General features: G+C 44.6%; 1 protein-coding gene across 1 annotated transcript in view; it reads left to right on the top strand.

The window, feature by feature from the left end:
* PTGFRN (prostaglandin F2 receptor inhibitor) overlaps window positions 1–24,931 on the top strand; it is an 81,204-nt gene that overhangs the window by 22,513 nt on the left and 33,760 nt on the right. The window contains exons 2-4 of the mRNA XM_032249617.1: window positions 13,271–13,639; window positions 16,859–17,272; window positions 21,668–22,048. Coding sequence (XP_032105508.1) covers window positions 13,271–13,639; window positions 16,859–17,272; window positions 21,668–22,048 — 1,164 coding nt within the window. The remainder of the gene's footprint in view (window positions 1–13,270; window positions 13,640–16,858; window positions 17,273–21,667; window positions 22,049–24,931) is intronic.

Below are 24,931 nucleotides of genomic sequence, written 5' to 3'. Positions count from 1 at the left end.
CCTCAGCCTCCCAAGTAGATGGGACTACAGGCATGAGCCACCATGCCTGGCTAATTTTTTGTACTTTAGTAGAGACGGTGTTTCACCGTGTTAGCCAGGATGGTCTCAATCTCTTGACCTCACGATCTGCCCACCTCAGCCTCCCGAAGCGCTGGGATTACAGGCATGAGCCACCGCACCCGGCCGTTTCCACCGTTATACACCGCCTGATTCTTAGCATACCATACGTGCCTTAAAAGAAGATCCACAAGCTGATTTACCTTTCACTCTCACTCATCACCTAGCACGGGGACCTCTTGCTCAATGGTTGTGTGTTGAATGAGTTATCTTATCTTACATTTGTGTAGTGTATCTCAGTGAGGTCCTAGCTGAACTTATTTTTTTAATGATTATAAGCACTGCTTTAGTTGAACCTTATTTGCTTCTGGATGGGGTTTTGAAGTTCTGCCATATGTGACTTTATTACACATTCTCTGCTGGCTATAGCTTGTTTAATGTGCCTTGCTGCATTTTCATTACTTAGGGACTGTCTAGATGAAAGGTGGCATGATCCTTTCCTGCCAGACCTCTCAGCGGCAGACTTGAAGAGACAAAGATTTTTCATTTGTTGAGTCAAGTACTCCAATAAAGGCACTATAAGGTTTTATAAGTTTGACTTTCTGTGCATTCATTTCTAGTTCACATGTGGACTGGGAACTCCATGTGGAAATCCATAGGCCCCCAGTCTCTCCTAAAAGCCTTGTAAAGACTCAGAAAGTGGGAATTAGGCACCCATTTACAAGGCATGCTGAAATACCATAACCTCTTTAGTTTCAGCATTTCAACTCACCGGTACCACTGGATTGAATAACTGTGGATACTTATCTCACAAATGGTGCAGATTGGAAAGTCAGATTGCTTGCTTCTAGTCAGCTCAGTGAAATAATAAAATTTGAGCGATAATAGAAACAATTGCAAGAATTTTTAGCAGATATGCTGTACTCTGCAGGTCTTGATTTAGAATAATGTTGATGATAACCTGAGAAATAAAATCTGTTTCCCTCGGATATCAGGAAGAGGTGGAAAAGCGCAGATAAATGAAGTGTAGCCTTCATTGCCTTGTCTCTCTTAATGATTCCTCATGGTTGCCAATAGCACTTACCGAAATAAGCATTGCAGAAGTAGTTGTTTACCTTGAAGAACTTGCCTTTTTCTGCCTGTCCTCATCTTTTCCACCTGATAGAAGGAAGTTGAAGGCATTTAATTAGTTTCTTGAGTGTTCCAGGGGTAGGGAAATGGTAATCTGGAAACAATGAACCCTTGGTTGTTAATTTTCTACTGCTGAGAAGTCAGAGCAGAGGTCTTCTAAAAATCCCTTCCGTATGATTTTGGAATAAAGTTCTCTGCACCATTTTTGGGCATAAATGTGTGTGATGTTAAAGTTGGTATCACTTAAAATAACAGACATCAAATTTTTGAAGGAATTTTTAACAATCCAATTTCTCTTATTTCTCTCATCTATCTACTTCATATTGAAAATATATAATATTTCTTCTTTCAATGACTCATTTCTGTATTATTTTGCTGCCTATCTGGTTCCATTGCCCATGGAGAATATGAAATGTTTTTATAGGGAATTTTAAGCTGTTTCTTCTTCCTACTCAAAGACAAAAATCAACAGAGGGTGACAATGTTTAATGCAGTTGAAGGCAAACCAGTCCAACCTATCTTTGGCTTGATAGTGCAGCACATAGGCCAGATAATCTTGGGTTTGAGTCCCTCATGTTAAAGCTGTTTTGACCTTCAGGAGGGTATTCGACTTCTTTGATTCTCAATTTCCTCATATCTAGGATAGGGGCAATAATAGCTACCTTATGATTGTCTTCTGTGGATTAAGACAAGTTGTGGATAGTGCCTGGCTTAGTCAGTCAGTGGATGGCATGTAAGAAACACACAGTACATTATTCTTCTTCCACTTACTTTATCCTAATCTTGTGGAGAGAGACGAGGAGATTTGGTAGTAAATCAAACTGAATACATCATGAAATAAATACTTTGAGAAATGATTATATGATTTTAGCTGAAATGATGGAGTCTTCGATTAATCAAGTATTTTTTATTCTACCCCCACCCCCACCAATTAGCCTGTTATTCCGTCTTTCATTTTTGTGGTTACTCTAGAGATTAGAACATGTATCAGCGACCTGTTAGTGTCTGCTAGTGATCCTTTTACCGCTTCCAGGATAATGAAAGGCCTTACAACATTGAAGCTCCAGCGTATTCCGCCCCTCCCCTCAACTTTTTCTGCTATTGATGTCATATATTTTAATTATGTATATATTTTGAACTCCAGAAGACATTACCAATATCGTATTTATAGGCAATATTCAGTAGGTTTATCCACATAGTTATTCTTTCTGCTGCTCATTTTACCTTCTCACATTTCTGTGACTTCAAGTGGGATTATGTTCCCTGTATTTGAAGAACTCCCTTTAGTATTTCTCTTTGGTGCAATTAATTCTTTTTCTCTTGTTGAGAATTGGTTGAAAGCATGTTTATTTTGCCTTCCTATTTGAGGAATTTTTTTTTTTTTTCTGTATAGAATTCTAGGTTGGCAGTTACTTCCTTTCATCACTTTGAAGATGCCATTCTATGGTCTTCTCATGAGCATCATTTCTGTTGAAAGTTAGCCATCAGTTGTATTCTTGTTCCCTTCTCTGCCTTTCAGCAGTTTTGCTATGATTTACCTAGGTGTGGTTTTCTTTGTATTTATTCTGTTTATGATACATATCTTGAATCTGTGGCATGATGTCTTTTGTTGGTTTAAGAAAAATCTTAGCCATTTTCTCTGCAAAAATTAATTATGCCGAATTCTATGACAGTGTCTCCCTCTTCTCCTGGGTCTCTATGACGCCACATATGTTTAGCCTTTATACTGCATCTCATAAACTCTCATCTGGCTTTTTTTTAGTTCTTTTTTATACCCCGGGCTTCAGTTTGGATAACTTTTACTGACTTTTGTTTTATTTTTGTTTTGTTTTTTTGAGACAGGATCTCACTCTGTTGTCCAGGCAGGAGAGCAGTGGCACAATCATGGCTCACTGCAGCCTCCATCTCCTGGACTCAAGCAGTCCTCCCACTTCAGCCTTCTGAGTAGCTGGAACTACAGGTGTGTGCCACCATACCTGGCTAAATTCTTTTTTCTTTTTTCTTTTTTTTTTTTTGGTAGAGACAGGGTCTCACTGTGTTGCCCAGGCTAGTCTTGAACTCCTGGGCTCAAGCAATCCTCCCATCTCAGCCTCCCAGTGTGCTGGGATCATAGGTGAGAGCCACTGTGCCTGGATGCGGACTTCTTTTGTGCAGCATCTAATCTGCTGCCAAACATATTTATTGACCTCTTAATTTCAGATATATTATGTATTTGGTTCTAAAATTTCAATTTGATTGGTTTAATATTTTTCAGTTTGGGTGAAATCCTGTTTTCTATTTCTTTAGTAAATTAAGTGTAGTTAGTTTAAAGTCTATGTCTGATGAAAACAATATCTGGATCCCTGCAGGTCGTGTTCTATTGTCTGTTTTTTCTCTTTTGTTTTTACTCATTTGGTTCTGTCATCTGGGCTATCTGGTAAGTTTTGATTGAACTGAAAAATTATAGTGGCCCTGTGTGATGTTATCTTCTCTCTGAGAAGAATTATTTTTTCCTAACAGGCCAGTAGAGTAAGAGAAGGTCACCTTTATCCAATGAGGCCAGTGAGGAATTGAGATGCTTTGAAACTGTCTTTCAGTCTTGATGAGAGCTAGTTGCTTTTTCAGCTTTGCTCTTATTCCAAGAGCATAGCCCTTCCAGGGCTGTAACTGAAAATCTGAGTGTTTACCACCTTCCTTTGTGGACTCAGAATTCTAGTTTTTGTTTCCCCATATTGTGAGATGGTCAAAAATTTTGCTTAACCTCTCAGCGTCTTAGTGTTTATTTTCTGCTTAGCTTCTCAGCCACTTACCACCTCCCCATACCCCTCAATGTATCTTTCATAATGTCCGTTACCTTGCGGGGATAGCAATATAGTATGTCCAGCTCACTTATCTGCTGTTGCCTTTTTTCCTAGGATCTTGCGCATCAAACTCTAACCTTCTTAGTATCCCTGAACTTCAGTTGTCTTCTTGGCCCCACAAGGTGCTGGAAGCTCTGGGTTACTAACTTGTACTTGGTTTCTAGCCTGCACCACTTAAAAATGGCAAATATCTGAAGAGAAAAGTGGGTACTGTTGAGTCCACCTCAGTATCTTTCTGTTATCTTGGCCCCTTGAGCCTGGCTGCCTTGATTGCTCACCACTGCATTTAATTTGCTTTTATCTGTCTTTTATGGTTTCTGTCGTGGGAGTGCGTTGGGGGGCAGGGGGGTGGGTGATCTGATGTTAGCTACTCTATCAGAGCAGAAAACAAAAATCTGAAAGTGGAAATCTTCATTATTGGTCTTTTGAAATTTAAACTCTACTTACCACCCCCAAATATTTGAGTCAACTTCCAATGAAATACACATGCATATACATAAACACTGCACAGGGTGATAATTAAAGTGCCCTTATTTTGTCTTGGGTATCAAAGGTACTCTGAGGCTGTGGTAACTGCCCTGAGAAGTAAGAGGAACATGGGTAGTTCTTGTTGTTGGGGAAAGAATATACAATGGTCCATCAACAGGTGTTTTGTTTTTGTTTTCTGGTACTAAATTTTAATGGACTTTTATTGTATAGATTTTTATGTCATTGAACAACTCAGTAGTGTCCTCCATAGGACTTTTAAGGCTGATAAATGTTTTTCGTATGAAGGTTTCTTATACTGACCCCTGAAAACAAATGAAGCCACAATTCAAGATTGTTACTTAGTAATGACATTTTTATGGGGAACTAAACTAATACAGTTCAGCTACAGAAGTGTTTGGGACCTTCAATTTGAAACACTGGTAGGACTTGGAAAAATAGAGGAAAATTTTCTTTTCCCCTTTTTCCCTCCGTTATCAACTGTTACAAAAGGTTTTGACAAAAATTGGCAACATGCGACTATGTAGATATTCGTTTTGATTTGAAAAGAGCCATATGCTCTATTTTTCCAAGTTATATTTATTTTTAAATATCATTAGCTGTTATTTAACACTATTACAAGAAATCTGTGCTAAATACCACATTGCTTGGTGGCAATTTGAAATTCTGTTATCAAAATTTTAAATCTTGATTTGCATGGATGAGGGGACATCCTAGTTCTGCATGCAAGACGCTGCTCAGGTTTATATCTTTTCAGATTAGAATTTGATCTTTCACGCATCTGTTCATATCTGTTTTACTTTTCCCAGTGGCGCTATCACACAGCCGACATTGAAGGTACTTTTGCACGTTGAGTTGGAAAATGAAGGAAGTTGTACCTAAGTGATCCCAGGGGAGTTGGGGAAGGCTTCACAGACGGGGTGGTGCTGCACCCGCCTCTTGCAAGAGGGTGAAGAGATTGATGAGAGGGTATTCCAGGTGATAGAGGCATGAAAGCAGAGGCCATGAAGCACTAGAGAGCATGGCATTTCCAGAAAGTAAAGAGGTGTTTGTTTTGTGGGACAGAAGCATCAGAGAGTGGGAGAACAGCAGGAGATGAAGCTGCCGTGATCCAGATAGTGAAGGGTCTTGTATGTCTTTTATTCATTTGTTCATTCATTCAACAACTATTTATTAAACAACTACTATTTTACCAGGCCCTGTTCTAAGGACTGTCATTCAGCAATGGACAAAACAAAAATCACTACTCCTATGGAACTTACATTCTACTGGGAAAAAAAAAAAAAAACAGACAGTAAATAATAGTAAAAATATGTAAGTGTTCACAAAATATTTTAGTAGTAATTGATAAGGAGAAAGTTTGGCAGGAGCAAGAATGGGGATGTGCCGCTTTAGGGTGGTCAGGAAAGGCATCATTAAGAAGGTGGTGTTCTCATTGTTCAACCTATGAGTGAGAACATGCGAACACCACCTTCTAAAAAAAAGGACCCAACCAACTGGGGTCTGTTGGGGGGGAAATAGGGGAGGGACAGTGGGGGTTGGGGAGTTGGGGAGAGATAGCATGGGGGAAATGCCAGATATAGGTGAAGGGGAGGAAGGCAGCAAATCACGCTGCCATGTGTGTACCTATGCAACAATCTTGCATGTTCTTCACATGTACCCCAAAACCTAAAAAAACAATAAAAAAAAAAAAAAAGAAGGTGGTGTTAGAATACAGATCTCAAGCTGGTGAAGGAACCAGTGGGATGAATGTCTGAGAGTTTCCTGCCCTGAGGAAATGTGCAAGGGCCCTGAGGTTGCAGTAGGTGAAACCCTGGGAGAAGAGCATGGCTGGAGTGTAGTGGAGGAAGAAGAACAGACAGCAGGTCCAAGAAACAAAGAAGGCCAGCTCCCGTAAGGATTGCCTCTACAAGGATTTCAGCTTTCATCTGAGTGAGATGGGAAGTAATTGAGGAGCTTTGAACAGAGTAAGGTATAACCCAACTTACATTTTTCAAAGACCACTTTGCTGTGTTGAGAATAGAGAGCAAGAATGGAAGCCAGGAGACCAGTAAGGGACTTTGCAGTAATGCAGATGAGAGGGGTGCTGGACCGGGCCAGGGTGACAGCAGTGGGGGTGGCTGGTGGGTAGATTTTGTCCTGTAGGTGATAAGGTGCCATTAAAGCCCTTTGATCAGTGAAGTGACATTGGATTTGTATGTGGAAAATATGATTTCAGCAGCCCTGTGGAAGGACTGGAGAGTTCAGACAAGGAGATGAATCAGTTTCTAAAGCTCTGATCACTAAGAATAAAGATAGAAAGATAGAGAACTTACAAGGATGCAGTCTCATGCTTGTGGGAAGATTGTCTGCCCTGGCCAATTTCTCAACAGGGGATAGGAATGGAAAAGCTTGACACATTAGGAAATTCCTCTGTAACCCTGCCAAGGAACCAAGGTGAATGATTATGATCAGGTTTATCCTAGAGGTGGCCTGCCCAGCACATAAGTAACTGCAGCCCCTTGCCGCAAGCCAGGCATCGTGAGTGCTGTAGCATTTGTTCATTTAATCCTTACAGCCCTCAGGGAGTGTGGCGACAGATGAGGACACTGAGGCACAAGAGGGCTAAGCACAAGGCTGTTTTGCCTTGAAAGAGCCTCACCATGATGCTTTCTTCTAGATGATCTCTTTGGGAGATTCAGAATTGTCTGATTGTCTCAAAACTTAAATGTAAAAAAGTGATCACCTCATTTCTTTGTGAACTGTGGTAATGATGGCTTCAGAGAATGGGTCATTACTGGGTAGTGATATAGTATTTCAGTGCTCTTTGAGTTGCCAAGGACAGAAATTTCCTTTACCTTAAGAAACATAAGTGGTCTGGTGATGGTGGCTCATACCTGTAATCGCAGCAGTCTGGGAGGCCAAGGTGTATTAGAGCATTTTCACACTGCTGATAGAGACATACCCAAAACTGGGCAATTTACAAAAGAAAGAGGTTTAATTGGACTTAAGTTCCCCATGGCTGAGGAAGCCTCACAATCATGGTGGAAGGTGATGAGGAGCAAGTCCCATTTTACATGATGGTGGCAGGCATAGCCCATGACTGGAGAAGCCTCACAATCATGGTGAAAGCTGGGAGGCATAAGTCACATTTTACATGGATGGTGGCAGGCAAAGAGAAGAGCACTTGTGTGGGGAAACTCCCCTTTTTATAGCCATCAGGTCTCATGAGACTTACTCATTATCACAGGAACAGCATGGGAAAGACCTGCCCCCATAATTGAGTTACCTCCCACCAGGTCCCTCCCACAACATGTGGCAATTCAAGATAAGATTGAGGTGGACACAGCCAAACCATATCATTCCATGCCTGGCCCCTCCCAAATCTCATGTCCTCACATTTCAAGACCAGTCATACCTTCCCCACAGTCGCAAAATCTTAACTCATTTCAGCATTAACTCGTAAGTCCACAGTTCAAAGTCTCACTTGAAACAAGGCAAATCCCTTCTGCCTATGGGCCTGTCAAATCAAAAGCAGGTTAGTTATTTCCTAGATACAGTGTGGGTACAGGCGTTGGTGAATACAGCTATTTCAAATGGGATAATTGGGCCAGAACAAAGGGGCTACAGGCCCCATGCAAGTCTAAAATCCAACCAGGCAGTCAAACCTTAAAGCTCCAGAATGATCTCCATTGACTCCATGTCTCACACCCAGGTCACATTAATGCAAGAGATAAGTTCCTATGGTCTTGGGCAGCTCCTCCCCTGTGGCTTTGCAGGGTAGTGCCTCCCTCCTGGCTGCTTTTACGAGCTGGCATTGAGTGTCTGTGGCTTTTCCAGGTGGATCTACCCTTCTGGAGTCTGGAAGACAGTGGCCCTCCTTTCACAGCTCCACTAGGCCATACCCCAGTAGGGACTCTGTGTGGGGGCTCTGACCCCACATTTCCTTTCTACACTGCCCTAGCAGAGGTTCTCCATGAGAGCCTTGCCCCTGCAGCAAACTTCTGCCTGGGCATCCAGGTATTTCCATACATCTGAAATCGAGACAGAGGTTCCCAAACACCAGTTCTTGACTTCTGTGCACTCACAGGCTTAACACCACGTGGAAGGTGCCAAGGCTTGGGGCTTGCACCCTCTGAAGCCATGGCTGAAGCTCTGTGTTGGCCCCTTTCAGCCACAGCTGAAGCACCTGGGACGCAGGGCACCAAGTCCCTGGGATGCATTCAGTGTGGGGCCTTTGGGCCTGGCCCATGAAACCACTTTTTCCTCCTAGGCCTCTAGGCCTATGATGGGAGGGTCTTCCCTGAAGACCTCTGACATGCCCTGGAGACATTTTCCCCATTGTCTTGGGGGTTAACATGCTTCTTGTTACTTATGCAGATTTCTGCATCCAGCTTGAATTTCTCCTCAGAAAATGGGTTTTTCTTTTCTATTACATTGTCAGGCAAATTTTCTAAACTCTTATGCTCTGCTTCTTTTATAAAACTGAATGCCTTTACCAGCACCCAAGTCACCTCTTAAATGCTTTGCTGCTTAGAAATTTCTTCTGCGAGATACCCTAAATCATCTCTCTCAAGGTGAGAGTTCCACAGGTCTCTAGGGCAAGGGCAAAATGCTGCCAGTCTCTTTGCTAAAGCATAACAAGAGTCACCTTTGCCCCAGTTCCCAACAAGTTCCTCATCTCCATCTGTGACCACCTCAGCTGTACCTTATTGTCCATATCATTATCAGGCTCTTGGTCAAAGCAATTCAACACATATCTAGGAGTTCCAAACTTTCCCACATTTTCCTGTCTTCTTCTGAGCCCTCCAAGCTGTTTCAACCTCTGCCTATTACCCAGTTCAAAAGTGGCTTCCACATTTTTGGGTATCTTTTTAGCAATGCCCCACTCTACTGGTTGGTACCAATTTACTATATTAGTCCATTTTCATGCTGCTGTTAAAGACATACCTGGGACTGGGCAATTTGCAAATGAAAGAGGTTTAATTGGACTTAGAGTTCCACGTGACTAGGGAGGCCTCGTAATCATGGCGAAAGGCAAGGAGGAGCAAGTCACTCAAGGGGATGCTGGCTGGCAAAGAGAGGAGTGCTTGTGCAAGGAAACTATCAGATCTCATGAGACTTATTCACTATCATGAGAACAGCACGGGAAAAACCTGCCCCTGTGATTCAGTTACCTCCCACCAGGTCCCTCCCACAACACATGGGAATTCAAGATGAGATTTGGGTGGGGACACAGCCAAACCATATCACAAGGCAAGAGGATCACTTGAGGCCAAGATTTCAAGACCAGCCAAGATTTTGAGACCAATCTAGCAAGACCCCATCTCTACAAAATAATTTTAAAAATTAGCTGGGCATGGTGGCACAGTGCCTGTAGTCCCAGCTGCCTAAGATCATTTGAGCCCAGGAGCTCAGTGAGCTACAATTATACCACTACACTCCAGCCTGGGTTACAGAGTGAGTCCCTGTTTTAAAAACAGACAAAAATTTTAGAAAAGAAAAGAAACAAAAGTGGGGATGAATGGAACTGCAAGAAACTGAAATGACCAGGGAAAAGGGTGTGTGGGTGTGTGTATGTGTGTGTGGGTGTACATTCTTGCACACGAGAGTGTGATGTGTGGTTGCTTTGGGAGTGGTGTAGAAGGCATGGCTGGATCCAACAGCTCAGGTGCTGCCATTGCAGCCACTGGGGTGGCTCTCTGACCTCTCTAGTCTAGGTGCTGGGTCCTGGGCCTGGGTCTCTTCTCTTACGGGTGACTTCTCCTCATGTTCAGGAGGCCTGCCTATGTGCAGCTTAGAGTATTTCATCTTTATATTACCTTGATTACACTGAGAGCCAAAGCCTCTTTCTAAGAAGCTTCAGCAAAAAAGAGCCAGAAATTCTGATTTACCAGGTTTTAGCCCTGGTACCCATCTCTGGGACTGGGGGTACAGTCAGTCTCATCTGAGGCAGTTAAGGAATGCTAGGCAGCCACTGCGGGTCTGCCTCATGGTTGCCAGAATTAGCAGGTGTGACATCAGGGTGTCATCTTGAGCCACTAAGTTACCTTAGAAAGAAGTAGCATGGGCCAGGTGCACTGGCTTACGCCTACAACCTCAGTACCTTGGGAAGCCAAGGTTGGAGGATTGCTTGAGTCTGAGAATTTGAGACCAGCCTGAGCCACACAGCGAGACCCCATCTCTACAAAAAGTAAAACTAGCTGGGTGTGGTGGTGTGCGCCTGTGGTCCCAGCTACTCATGAGGCTGAGGTGGGAGGATCACATTAGCTCAGAAGGTTGAGGCTGCAGGGAGCTGTGGTCATACCACTGCACTCCAGCCTGGGCAACAAAAAAAAAAAAAAAGGGAAGAAGAAAGGAAGGGAAAGGAAGGGAATGAAAGAAGGAAGAAAGAAGGAAAGAAAAGGAAGGAAGGAAAGATAGATGGAAGGAAAGAAAGGAAAGGAAAAAAGAAGTTTCACATTCCAGCACTACCCCTCAACAGTATGTGGGCTTGGTGCTACCATTCTCTGCAGAAACATATGTGACTCATAGTTCTTCTAAGTTACCAGCACCCATAACTTTATTTTTATGGAGAGTAATGTGATTTAGGGTTCAGCAACTTTTCTTTGAGCTGGGGTTCAATCTGGGCCTGCCCCCAAGGTGGGCTGGGAGGAGAAGGCAGTCAGTCAACCCCTGCTCAGAACCCACACTCTTCCCCATCACCTCTTTTCTTACATGGATACTTCCTTTTTCCCTTCTCAAAGTAAATGATAATGGGTGGAGAAAGCAAGATATAGCTTTAATCCAGTGTTCTTTTCTTTTTTAACCCTGACTCAAATTAAGGTATAAGATTTCCATCATCTTCTGGTACCCACATACCTTTGTTAACAAAATATAATGAAACAATATTTATGTTTTACTAAATGTAATGTACTCTAAGATTTATTCTAATATTTTTTGTTTGGTTTAATTTCGTCTTTAAAAATGTGCACATGCTGGTCACAACTGCTATAAATTCATTTCACAACCCACTAAAGGGTGGCAACCCAGAATTTGAAAACATGAATTAAACCAATGGAAAAATAGTGACAGTAGCATATTAGTTTGCTGGAGCTGCTGCAACTAAGTACCATGAACCAGGTTGATTGAACAGACATTGATTGCCTCACAATGCCGGAGGCCAGAAGTGGGTGTCAGTGAGTGGGTTCCTTCAGAGGGCTGAGAGGGAGAATCTGTGCCATGCTTCTCCCCTAGCTTCTGGTGGCTGGCTGACAATTTGTGGCGGTCCTTGGCTTGTAGACATATCACTTTAATCTCCGCCTTATCTTCATGTGGCTTTCTCCCTGTGGGCATGTCTGTGTCCAAATTGCCTGCTTTTTAAATATTTTTTTGAGATGGAGTCTCGTTCTGTAGCCCAGACTAGAGTGCAGTGGCACGATCTCGGCTCACTGCAACCTCCGCCTCCTGTTACCCGCTTTTTAAGGATATAGTCATATAGAATTAGGGGCTCACCCTATTCCAGTATGACCTCATCACAACCAATTATATCTGTGACAGCCTGTTGCCAAATAATGGTCACATTCTGGGGTAATGGGGACTAGGACTTCCACACAGGAATTTCTAATGAGGACAAAATTGAACCTGTAACAAATGATAAAAATACAAAATTAATAAAAGGTTCCCATTTCCTGGAGGCCTTATTACATGGCAGACTCTCACCTAGACATTTTATTTGATTAACTCAGCGAAGCCTTCTTGTCCCAATTCATAGTGGCAGAAGTCAAAGGGAAGAGAGGTCTCTCAGACTGAAACTTGGGTCTCCTTGATTTCAGACATGCTTTCTCTTGTATATGTTATTGCTGTACTCTTCATAGAGCATCAAGAAGGCGCCATACGTGTTTATTTGATGCAATTGAAATGCTAAACAGAGGTAGTAAATACACTGCGAAATCCTGCTGAAGTTCATTGCAATGAGGACATCTTAAAGGACTCACAGGTGCCAGTCATAGGGTCCCTACAGAGAGACCTGGGAATTGTGCAGTCTTAGGGAAGGGAAGCCCGTGAACTCGTGTGTGTCCTCTGGGCTCATCCCCGGCAATCAGCTGCTACATTCCTAAGAGCGCCCGGCAACCGCCTGCATCTCCCTTTGTGCTTCCCCATCCTCATTCTGAATTTAGAGCAGAACAAAGAGTAGAGAAGGAAATCAGCCAGAAAATAGAAAATTAATACTTGGTAAAATCATCATATTTTAAAATTAATTTGTAGGCAATGTCAGATAACAGGAGTTAAATCATTTTATCAGCAGGCTGCTCTAGGATTTTAAAATTGGTGTCCGTCATTGTAAATCAGGTCTCAGGAGCCCCAGGAAATGGTCTCTAGGGATGAGGGTTGATATAGGGTGGGCAGAAATGTAAATACTTGACTAGCTCTGCCTTTTTTTTTCTTTACACAAAACCTAAAATATTTTTGTATCACATTGAGTGATTAGGGTGTGTTACATAGTAACGGGAGGGAAGAAGCTATTCAGGTTTATGGTTAGCCTGCTTTTAATGCTTATCTTCCTCCCTGTCAGTCCTGGGAAACTGGTTGTGTGAGAGGTGCTCATTTTAAGGTTGTATTCCAGGCTTATTATTAAAGGGACAGGCTTAACCTTCTGCATAGACACATTTTCCCTAGCGGTTTGGCTGTCACATTTCTGCCATCCCTGTGAGCAGGAGCATCCACAGGTTTGCCACATTTGTACTGGGAAGACTTCCTGTGATTAAAGAACTGCCTTTCGTCTCTTATCATTGCAGGTCTTTGTCAAGGGCGTGTGGTGAGAGTCCCCAGAGGGACCCTGGTTCGAGTGGTGGGCACTGAGCTGGTCATCCCCTGCAACGTCAGTGACTATGATGGTCCCAGCGAGCAGAACTTTGACTGGAGCTTCTCATCTTTGGGGAGCGACTTTGAGGAGCTTGCAAGCACCTGGGAGGCGGGGTTCCCAACCCAGCTGTACCAGGAGCGGCTGCAGAGGGGCGAGATCCTGTTAAGGCGGACTGCCAATGACGCCGTGGAGCTCCACATCAAGAACGTCCAGCCTTCAGACCAAGGCCACTACAAATGTTCCACCCCCAGCACAGATGCCACTGTCCAGGGCAACTATGAGGACACAGTGCAGGTTAAAGGTACAGTCCTCACATGGGCTTATTATGCGGGGGGCCAGACCTTTCTCTGCCACTGGGCTGTGGGTGACTTTTGTGTCAAGAGACTTAATTTCTCTTAATTGCTCCCTCCTCTGTCCAGTGGAATAGTCGTGTCTTAACTGATTGAAGGCAGGGGATGGGCCAGATGACCTGAGAAGGCCCTTTTCCACTCCAGTGTGGTTCTGAGCCATCCTCTGCCCAGCGAGCTGGAGGCAGCATGATGCAGTGGTGGAGAGCTGGCTCTGCAGCCAGGTTGCCTGTGCTTGTTTATAGTCCAGCTGCTGGCTCTACTACTTGTCAGCTGCATGGCTGTGGGCATGATCCATGCCTCAGCTTCCTCCTCTGTAACCTCAAGGGTTGTAAGGACAGGCATGGTGGCTTACGCCTGTAATCCCAGCACTTTGGGAGGCTGAGGCGGGTGGATCACCTGAGGTCAGACTTTTAAGACCAGCCTGGCCAACATGGCAAAAGCCTGTCTCTACTAAGAATACAAAAATAAGTTGGGTGTGACGGCATGCGCCTGTAATCCCAGCTATCCAGGAGGCTGAGGCAGAAGAATCACTGGAACCTAGGAGGCAGAGGCTGCAGTGAGCCCAGATTGCGCCACTGCACTCCAGCCTGGGCGACAGAGCAAGACTCCATCTCAAAAAAAAAAAAAAAAAAAAAAAAAGGATGTGAGGACAGGTAAGTTACCATGTGTAAAGCCTTAGAGCAGTGCCATCATAAGCATTCATTGGTTAGTGACAGGAAGGAGGTGATCATGTTGAGGATGCCCAGCTTTATAGGACTAACAGACACTTCAAAGTTTACTTTGTCACTTTCATGATTTAAGTACTTGTTTGTACCGGAAGTTGCATGTGTTACATGTAGAGAAGAAACAGGTGGTCTCTGCTAGCTTATTGACCTAGCTGTGCAAATAATTACACCTTACGCACCTGGAATGTTTTAGGATTTGTTTTAGAAGTTTTCTTTATTTGTTTCATTTTCCAAGTCCTTTTAAATTTACTCACACATTCGATTCTCTGAACCCAGTCAAAATAGGGCAGAATATTTCCCTCATTTATACATGAGGAAATGGAAGAGCATAGGTTAATTACTTGCCTAAAATCACACAGCTAATTAGTAAACGAGCAAGAACAAACCATTTTAATTTGGGGCTAAGAAAATAGAAACATTATAATTGTTGTTATTGGTACTTAATTATGCATTTATTTGTACCCTGCCTTGTTCCCAAGTGGATTTATGTCTGGGTCAGAATGTATGTAATTATCAGAAAGTAGAAAATGCACATGATGATATAAAAAGAGAGGGTTGATTGAGGCATTCATTCCCTCATGACTTGTAGAACCCTATCATAGCTCAGACACTGTTCCCTCACTAGACTCATCCTGGGATAAAACTGCCATGTCCATTAAGGAGGTAATGAAACACCCAGTCTACCCCTTCTTTATTCCTATAGAAAAGTGCCAAATATGTTTTTTAGAAAAAGACTTTCTTGCATTGGAGCTAAGTAATGCCACATGCCAGCCAGGCGTGGTGGCTCACGCCTGTAATCCCAGCACTTTGGGAGGCCAAGGAAGGTGGATCATGAGGTCAAGAGATCGAGACTATCCTGGCCAACATGGTAAAACTCCATCTCTACTAAAAATGCAAAAATTAGCTGGGCATAGTGGTGCGCACCTGTAGTCCCAGCTACTTGGGATGCTGAGGCAGAAGAATTGCTTGAACTTAGAAGGCAGAGGTTGCAGTGAGCTGAGATCGTGCTACTGCACCAGCCTGGTGAAAGAGTGAGACTCTGTCTCTAATAATAATAATAATAAATAATGCCACACGCCACCTTTTCATTAAATCAGACACACCTTGTATTCCCTGGGAGTCTCCTCTTGAGTGGGAGGAAGGGCAACAGGAGAATTTCGCCACCCCAGCCCCGCTTCCTCCAGTGTCTTTCAGCCTCTTCTGTCTTTGGATGGCAGGAGACACAAGAGGAGGCCTTTCTTGGGTGAGGAAAGCAATGGATGACCACAAGAGACTGCTGCCAGGTGGAGCTTTGATGGTTACCATGTGTGGTCCAGGGTCTGCCTGGCCTTCAGCTTCATGGGTCTTGAAGCTATTCAGCTGTGCCTGCCCCCAGAGATGAGCTGGCCTTGAGAACTGAGTCATATTAGCCAGACTCACAGACTAGAAGGTCATTATGTTTATTTTGCAGTAGACATGGGTCTTTGGGATGTGGCCTCCTAAAAATGTAGCAGTTTTTAAATGTTATCTGGGATAGCCCCTTCTCAAGCACACTGAATTAGTTTCTGAGTGTGGAATTGGGGGAAAAACCAAAGAGATGATGAACAGTGGTGTTGGAGGGTTCTCGTAGCCAGCTCATCGACAAGCCTGATAGATTTTTCCCTGCTCCTTGGTAGTGGCCCCGTTTCTGGTTACAAGAGTAGCGGCATCTACCACTTACTGCTTTTTACCTGAATAGCACCTCCAATACTTCCTTGATCGCTGCTCCCTTTTTCTAGGCTCTGTAGAAGTGCCTGAGCCGGTTCCTACCATGTGGATATGCCGTGGTCACCCTAGTCATTCGTGGGCATTCCCCAGGCTGCAAGCCACAGGCAACCCATGCCACCCTCTCTTCCCTGTGGATCTTGCCACTTTAAATCTAGAAGGTCATCTTATCTGCAAACTCTGAGGGCTCCCTACCCTAGTCCCGGTCCTAACCGAAGGAATGTTTGACAGTCATACCCAGTGATTTATCATGACTGCTAAGTGCCAGACACTGTCCTGGGAACTGGCCGTGTTTAACTTGTTTAATTCTCATGTCATCTCTATGATGAAGGTCCAGTTGTCATCCCCCTTTTAGGAAACTGAGGCACAGAGGGGTAAAGTAACTTGCCTTAGGGGTGACAGAAGCACATCCCTTCCCCAAGGCACGACTCCCACGGGGAGTTTTCACCGCTCAGTTCTAGCATGGGGTTTTATTGGTACGTCTTATTTTGCTTTTTCAAGTCAGAAAGTCAGATTACAGATGAATCCAAATGGGAAAACGTCCATCAGGGCCCTGGAAGGGGAGAGGGAGAAGGAAGTGGTCTGTGGTGGCAGCGATGGTCAGGGCTGTGGCCAGGAGGCCCTGGAACTGACGGGCCCTTACCGCGTGCGGGGGCGGGGGCGGTGTGGACGGGCTGCTGACCCAGCTTCCTCTCCCCGCAGTGCTGGCCGATGCCCTGCACGTGGGCCCCAGCGCGCGGCCCCCGCCGAGCCTGAGCCTGCGGGAGGGGGAGCCCTTCGAGCTGCGCTGCACTGCCGCCTCCGCCTCGCCGCTGCACACGCACCTGGCGCTGCTGTGGGAGCTGCACCGCGGCCCCGCCCGGCGGAGCGTCCTCGCCCTGACCCACGAGGGCAGATTCCACCCGGGCCTGGGGTACGAGCAGCGCTACCACAGCGGGGGCGTGCGCCTCGACACCGTGGGCAGCGACGCCTACCGCCTCTCGGTGTCCCGGGCGCTGTCGGCCGACCAGGGCTCCTACAGGTGTGTCGTCAGCGAGTGGATCGCCGAGCAGGGCAGCTGGCAGGAAATCCAAGAAAAGGCCGTGGAAGTTGCCACCGTGGTGATCCAGCCGACAGGTGAGCTGGAAACGCTGCGTTACAGGTGCTGCTGTTCTGTGACTGATGACAGTGGTCTAAAGAACTGGGCCAGGGAGCTCCATGGCCTTCTGACAGGAGCTGCTTCTGCTTCCCATGTGAGGCCTTACCATTAGGGGTGAAGGGAGTAGGGTGGTGGTGAGAGGATGGGGCGGGGTGCATTTGTTTTGTGCTGAGGATGCCTGTCGTTTTGGCACACAGCTGCTTTGATCTAAATTCATGTCCATGGAAAGCCGTGGCCTACACGTAACACGAAGGCAGTTCTTTCACTCAGAGTGTAGGTGCCCTACTCCCTCAGCCAGATTAGGTGGGGCTTGGTGCTCAGTGGGGCTTTGGGGTGAAGGTATTCACACTCTGCCCCCTAAGCTTTATTGGGTTTGGTGTTTCCCAGGTCCTTGGACCTGCCTTTCTGTGCAGCTGTTGGGATGTGTGTCTGGCTGATCCCAAAACCTTCCATCTAACTTGCATCCCCTAGGCCTGCCTTTTGGTCCCCGCGGATGTACCTTTCCTGGTAGGGGGAGGAGCTCTCTAGGGCAGGGCCACTTCTTGCTTACTTGTATCACCTGTGTGATACAGACCACAGGAGCATTCAGTGCTGGGGCCTATATAAGACGCCCTTTGTCCTGGCATCTTTTTTTTTTTTTTAGACCCTCTACTGCAACTACAGAAGTAATTAAGAAAATACAAAATGCATTTTAGAAAGCACATAAAAATAAAAGGAAAACATGCTATTGTTCACTCATTGTCCAACCAGCATCAATGGAGAACCGACTGTGTGCTCAGCTCTGTTCTGGGCCGTCTGTGTTTGAGACTCATTCTCAGGCCCTGCGGAAAGACCTTCAGCAGAGACCGGGTAAAGAGACCAAGGCAGGGTAATGTCATTGCTCAGGATGAATGGGTGTCCTTGGTTTTCTGTGAGTCTAAAGCTTCAGATCTCAGAGTACTTTGTTAGCTGTTGCTACTTCCTTCTGTTTTGTTGTTGTTGTTGTTTTAATGCAGAGTCTTGCTCTGTCACCCAGGCTGGAGTGCAGTGTTGCAATCTCGGCTCTCCGCAACCTCCGCCTCCTGGGTTCAAGCGATTCTCCTACCTCAGCCTCCCGAGCAGTTGGGATTACAGGTGCCTGCCACCACATCTGTCAAATTTTTGTATTTTTGAGAGAGATAGGGTTTCACCATGTTGATCAGGCTGGTCTCGAACTCCTGACCTCAGGTGATCTGCCCGCCTCAGCCTCCAAAGTGCTAGAATTACAGGCGTGAGCCACTGCACCCAGCCGCCTTTTGTGTTTTAAACTGGGAAGACTTTGGTTGGACTCATTTCCTGAGTATGAATGTGAATATGTGGCTGCTTTGTTGCTCAGTTGGGAAGGAAAACAGGAAACCATACACAGGGGGAGTAATTTGTCTCTGAAGCTGCCTTGTCCTGACGCTTTAGTCTGCACTTACACCACAGCACAGGACCTGGATTTGGAAAAGTGAGTGGTGGAAAAGCAGGTCTGAGGTTCTTGACTAACTGTGGCCGTTGAGGAGAGGAGCTGCTCAGTACCAGTCAGTCTGGGCTCCACTGGCTGCAGAAATCACTTCCTAGATGGACTTAGGTTAGCTTCCTGATCAGATGTGATCTCTCTGGAATCTGCCCTAAGAAACCTCTAGATATTAAACTTGCATCAAACAACTTTTAATGAGGCAGAAGAGTTAAGAGTTTCAGCTTTGCAGAAAGTTACGCTTTTATGGAAGAATTTGCATCGTAAAGACTTTCTTTTTGTTTCAAACATGACACAAGACCTATAATATCTATCTAAGAGACTTGAACACTCTGAACTTATTAGGTAGGTAATATCTGGCTCAGATGAAACAGCGTCCCTAATCTTTTTGTGCCATGAGACTTCTCAACAGCCTTTTGAGACCCACAGACCTTTTCTCAGAATTAACATGTTTTAATTCATAAAATACAGTCCACAAGATGACAAAGGAAAATAATTATATAGAAATAGTTATCAAAATGCTTGTAAAGCAAATTTGTTTTGTAGTAATATTATGCTGCTTTATTAATGCACTGATTATAAGATAGTGGCAGCCTTAACAACTGCTGTACTTTCTGAATAGTAATGAGTATACCTGATATTTCAGGATATCTGCAACAACGTGATGGGAAAATATCTGTGATTTCTATTTGGGGTAGTCTCAGACACAGGTAATAGCATACTGGTTTGTTGCTTACTTTCACAGTGGGAAGAGATGCTATATTTCAGGTACAGATTAATAAAAATAAAGATGGAATTTTTCTTCCCATCCAAGTTCACAGACTGTCTAAATTCTCTTTGTGGTCCCAGGCTAAGAATGGCCACACTAGGGTCATGGTCCTTCTCATCTTGTCCACACCTGCACTATTCATAGCTGGCTGCTTATATATTCTTATCAAATTGTTATGATAAATGGCACAGAGTGAAGCTGTGCTAACCATGTGGCGGTGAGCCTCCTCCTCACCCTCTCCTCCCCGTCATAGGAGTGGTCTGGTTACTGCAAACTTTGTGTCTGATTTATGGATTTAGTTATATTCAGGGGCAGAGAGCCTGCCCCACCACAGGCTTTGTCTGAGGTCCCTGCTTTCATTACAAACACTTAGAACTGGTTCTTTTTTTCCCTTTAGCCTACTCCATCCTGTCTCCCAGCAGTTAACTCCCACATCCGGAATGTGTAGGACCTATGGTTAGTGATGTGACAAGATATTGAGGCACTTGCACAGAGAAAATTACAAAGTGAACTACACAGCTGAAGAGACATCCCTGCCAATATTTTCTGAACCTGAGACTCTGTTTTCTCCATCCATACAGCCCACAGCTGCTTGTTAAGTACTTCTTCACTGACCCGACTCCCTCCTGAGTCGTCTTTTACTTCCAGTAGCTGAAGTCCTGGCAGAGGTGACTCCAGCAGGATTCCAGGGTTTCTGGCCACAAGCTTTGACTGTAGAATGGTTCAAACTGCAGATCCTGGCCCAGGGTGGCAGTTTCCATACTTAGTCCTCTCAAATGATACCCTCAGGTTACTTTTGGCTCTTTTAAAGAGGGGAGGGAGAGAAAGAATTAGAAGAGGTGGAAGGTGAAATTGGACTTTTAAATTCCCTTTTGTAGTACTGTGCCCACCTCATTTTCTGTCTCCTGTCTAGATGGATCTTGAACTCGACTTGAAATATTTGTTTGAGGTATTGTCAGGCTTTGGACATATTCATATGAAAGTAATTTACACTGAAGGGCATGGACTTTGGAGTTGGGTCTTTTCTGAATTGGGTCCCTGAGCTTCCTGGGGCCAGAGCCATGCAGTTGATGCCATCGACTTGCTTGAATCCCCTGGGAGGTGCCTGGTACTTGTCATCTAAGTAATCGTTCCCCAGGCATTTCACAAGTTGATGTTTTTCTATTCTGATTACAGATGCTCTTTTAGAATCTTTTGAATAAAATATTCAGAAGACAGGGGAAGGCTGGAACTAGATCTGCCTTGAGTTTGTGACACCAAATACTTCAGTACTTCATCTAAATAGAGTCTACTTTTAATTATCCACATTAATGAGAAGGGACAGTAATGCAGATAGTCCAAAAATTATTGTATTTTAGTTTTCTAATATGTTTTATGATTGGCTTTTAGGTGGATATGTCTAAGAAATAAATAACACTCTCAGTACATTACATTTTGAAGACTTGACTCAAGGAAAATTACCTAGTTTCACTTTCCTGGCCCTTCTGTTTAGGACTGTTCCCTTTTATCCTGAAGACAGTTTTACCCTCACTCTGCCGCCCTATTCCCTAGCCCCCAACTAACAATATGTACCAGTCAGAATTAAGCCTCCCTCTTCTATAAAATCACCTAAGTTTTATCATGCACATGGAGAAAGTATAATTTTAGTTTTGCAGTCTTCTGTAGACTGCTTAACAAGGGAAAGCAGAACAGTGAAGAGGAGTTCCTAAAGGCAGATAGTCTGGATTTGGATTCCAGCCCTGCCACCTACCAGCTGTGTGACCTTGGGCAAGTTACTTTACTTCTCTGTGCTTCAGTTTCCTCATCAGTAAAACAAGGATAATAGTACCTGCCTCTTAGGGTTGTTTTGAGGATTATTATATCTAAAACACTCAGAACACTGCCTGGCATATATAGCAGGTGTGTATAAATGTTTGCAGCTGTTGTTGTTTTTATAAAATAAAAAGAAATGTAGTGTGTTTTGTTGATTTATTCATGAAGTATTTCTCACGCACTTACAACTGTACAAAACCTTCTCACTTTCATGCTGTAAAGAAGAACTTAAAAAGAGATGCTCTGAAGAAGGTGGGGGATAGAAGGGGGAAACATAATTGGATTACCTAGATGTATTTGTTTTTAATTTTCAAGTCCTGCGAGCAGCTGTGCCCAAGAACGTGTCTGTGGCTGAAGGAAAGGAACTGGACCTGACCTGCAACATCACAACAGACCGCGTGGATGACGTTCGGCCTGAGGTGACGTGGTCCTTCAGCAGGACTCCTGACAGCACCCTGCCTGGCTCCCGCGTGTTGGCGCGGCTTGACCGTGATTCCCTGGTGCACAGCTCACCTCATGTTGCGTTGAGTCATGTGGACGCACGCTCCTACCATTTACTGGTTCGGGATGTTAGCAAAGAAAACTCTGGCTACTATTTCTGCCACGTGTCCCTGTGGGCACCCGGACACAACAGGAGCTGGCACAAAGTGGCAGAGGCCGTGTCTTCCCCAGCTGCTGTGGGTGTGACCTGGCTAGGTGAGTGGTTTGGAGAATGACTCTTAACCTTTCCAGCTTAACCCCTCCTCAGAGTTACCTGAAAGAGTTATCTCCGGAGCCTCTGCGCTTTGCATTATTTTGACATTATTTCTGTTGGTTCACGCGTACTTTGTTCCAGATAGATCCCAAACTGGGGGTGAAAGCAAAACTGGCTGAAATAGAATCTGGTTGGGAAGGGAAATGTTTAGATAATGTGGCCTCCGTTGTCTTAATACCCTCATTTGAGAGTAGATGGTTTCCTTTTGTTGTCGACATTTGCAGGGTCACGGCACTGCTGAGTGGCTCTTTGAAATGAATCTGTGGTGGAGGGAGAGCGCTGCCATTCTTCGTTTGTTTCTCTTAGACTCCTAGGTGCTCCCTGGCAGGAGCTGGTACTTTTCCAAAGCCCAGTTCAGAAAGAGAATTCCTTCAGTCATTGGAAAATGGGTTTTTTGTGTTTTTTCTCCACATCATACCCTGGAATCCCACAATATGTTTGCATATACCAGTTACAAGTCAAGGGCCTGCCTGCTTCTGTACGCTTGTTTTGTGGATGCTCTCACCCCAGATGTGATTTCCCCAGTGGAAGAGCAGAGTGGCTCTCAAATGTTGCCACCCATTTTATAACAACCTGCCATATATGTGAAGATCTTGGACATGTCCTCTCGTTTTATACTAAGCTCCTCTTCCCCTATTTCTTGTTTCCCGAAATGTTTGCCCTCTGGACAAAACTGACACTAACTTTTCCTAATTTTTGTGATGTCTTTTCATTGCAAGTAATCACAGGAGGGATAGAGTCAAGCTGGGTGTGGAAAGCTTTGCTCCCCACCCCCATTATTACAGAGATGGGACAGGCCTAGCAGTCAGATTCTTCTCTGTTTTGGCCTCTCTACCGTCCATGAATGCCTGAGCCCTGATGAAGGCATTTGGCATTGCTCTGATTATTAGCAGGCAAAACAGATCTTTAAAGGCCAGGAAATCACTTCCTCCTTTGTCTGATTCTTCTGCTGTGACCTCCAACTCATAAACTTATGTCTTCCTTAGCTCTGAATGGAAGTCTTCTCTGGGGTTAGTGGCATATTCACTGTCTTCTTTTTCTTAAGAAGGCTTTATTTGGCAAAGATGGGGAGTTGGCTGGTGGAGACAGAGGGGGCAGGGAGAAGAAGAGCAATGAGAGTAAGCAGAAGGGACAATCCAGTTCCGATGGAGACGAGGCAGGGTGTTCATCAGCCCTGTTAGCAAAGTGATCCTTTGATATCTGCAAAGTAAAAGAAGCGGGGTTTATCCGGCGAGCTTTTATTCCTGCTGTCTGAACCTCGTGCAGGAGAGTCACTATGAAGTACTGAACTGGAACAATGCTGGCCCAGCTAGAACTCTCCTTAGCAACCTTCAAAATAAAACAGATGTTGTCAGCACCAAAAGAAGATTTTTCATCTCTGGAGCTGAATTTGTCTCACAGCTCTGATCCTTGGTGTATTGTGTGGTGCTGTCAAATCCCAGCACTGGCTCTCCGTACCGCTCCCCCTTCAACTTCTGAATCCCCAGCTCGAGGACTTTTTTTTTTTATTTTTTTTTATTTTTTTATTTTTTTTATTGAAAGTGCTGCTTGCACTCCAATTTGAGGGCTTCTTTGAAGTACTTGTACATTGATCCCGGCATACCCGGGGGGAGATGCAGGGACTGTCAGACAACAGGAGGGGAGCTCTGGGAGGAACGGCTCCTTTAACTGGAAGGGATTTGTTGGTAGATGTGTTCTCCTGAGAGTGTAAAGAAATAGAGACTAAATTGTGGAAAAGCCTCAGTTATTATCCTAAGGATCCTGTCATTTGTTTTCCTGTGGAGTGCCACTACCACTGTGAAAGTCATCAGTGTGCTTTCCCTGACTGATGCTAACAGTTACAGAGCCTGCGCCCTCCCTGGTGCTTTGCACGTAATAAGCACTCAATAAATATTAGCTGAATGGGTAAATAAACCAGTACCAACACATGGATTATGTGAAAGTATGTGCATAGGAAAACCAGAATTGCTGAGAAAGCAGTGGTGTTCAACTCCTAGCATATTCAGAGATACTTGCCCCTGAGTAAACCTAATGAAAGTGTGAGCGTTATGAAAAATGATTGCTTTCTTCTTTTTTCTTCCTTGTAAATCTTCTCCTCCTGCCCTGTATGACTCAGACCATTACAGCTGCTTGGACACTTGTCAGGAGCGGGTAGAGTATGAGCACAGCAGCAGACCCTTCTCAAAGACTTACCTGCTGGACTCTGTCCGGAAGCCAGTGAGCCTGGCCTGACGTTCCATGGTTGTCTCTAGATATGTAACGTGCATGTATACGGGTGTGGGTACCGTACCACATACAACTTGGGACCAATATAAGGTAACTGAGAAGGGGCCAAAAAAGACAGACAACCTGCCAAGCACTCTGTTTATATAGGTCATCTTAGGTCGTGTAACTCTAGAATGTTGTCACAGAAAAGTTCTCGAGAGAGCTGGCTCTCTACACAGGTAAGATGCAAAACTCAATTTTGCCATTTGACAGATTAAAGTGAATAATTACCATTTATTGAGCATCTACTGTGTGCCAGACACTGGACTAAGGACTTTATATGCATTAAATGTTTAATGTGAAAATATTTTTGGCCTTGAGACTCAGCTTCATTCCTGAAACTCCAGAGCATAGTCTTGGATAGTTCTTGTCTTCATTTGCTTGGGGCTGGTGTACTGAGCCAGGTGAGGGGTTTGAAGCTGATTGGGGTCTTCTAGAGTTCCACTGTGCTAAGCAGGAAGACAGGGCGATGAGGTGAATGGGTCCGGCAAGTCCAGAGCACTTACAGCTATTGAGAGGATCATGATAATTTTTTAGAGGATGAGAAAAAAACCTCTTTT

Source organism: Sapajus apella, unplaced genomic scaffold (assembly GCF_009761245.1).
Source record: "Sapajus apella isolate SASKATOON/1434 unplaced genomic scaffold, GSC_monkey_1.0 scaffold69, whole genome shotgun sequence".
Classification (NCBI taxonomy): Eukaryota; Metazoa; Chordata; class Mammalia; order Primates; family Cebidae; genus Sapajus; species Sapajus apella.
The sequence above is the reverse complement of the archived record's forward strand: the minus strand, read 5'-3'. Positions and strand labels throughout refer to the sequence as shown.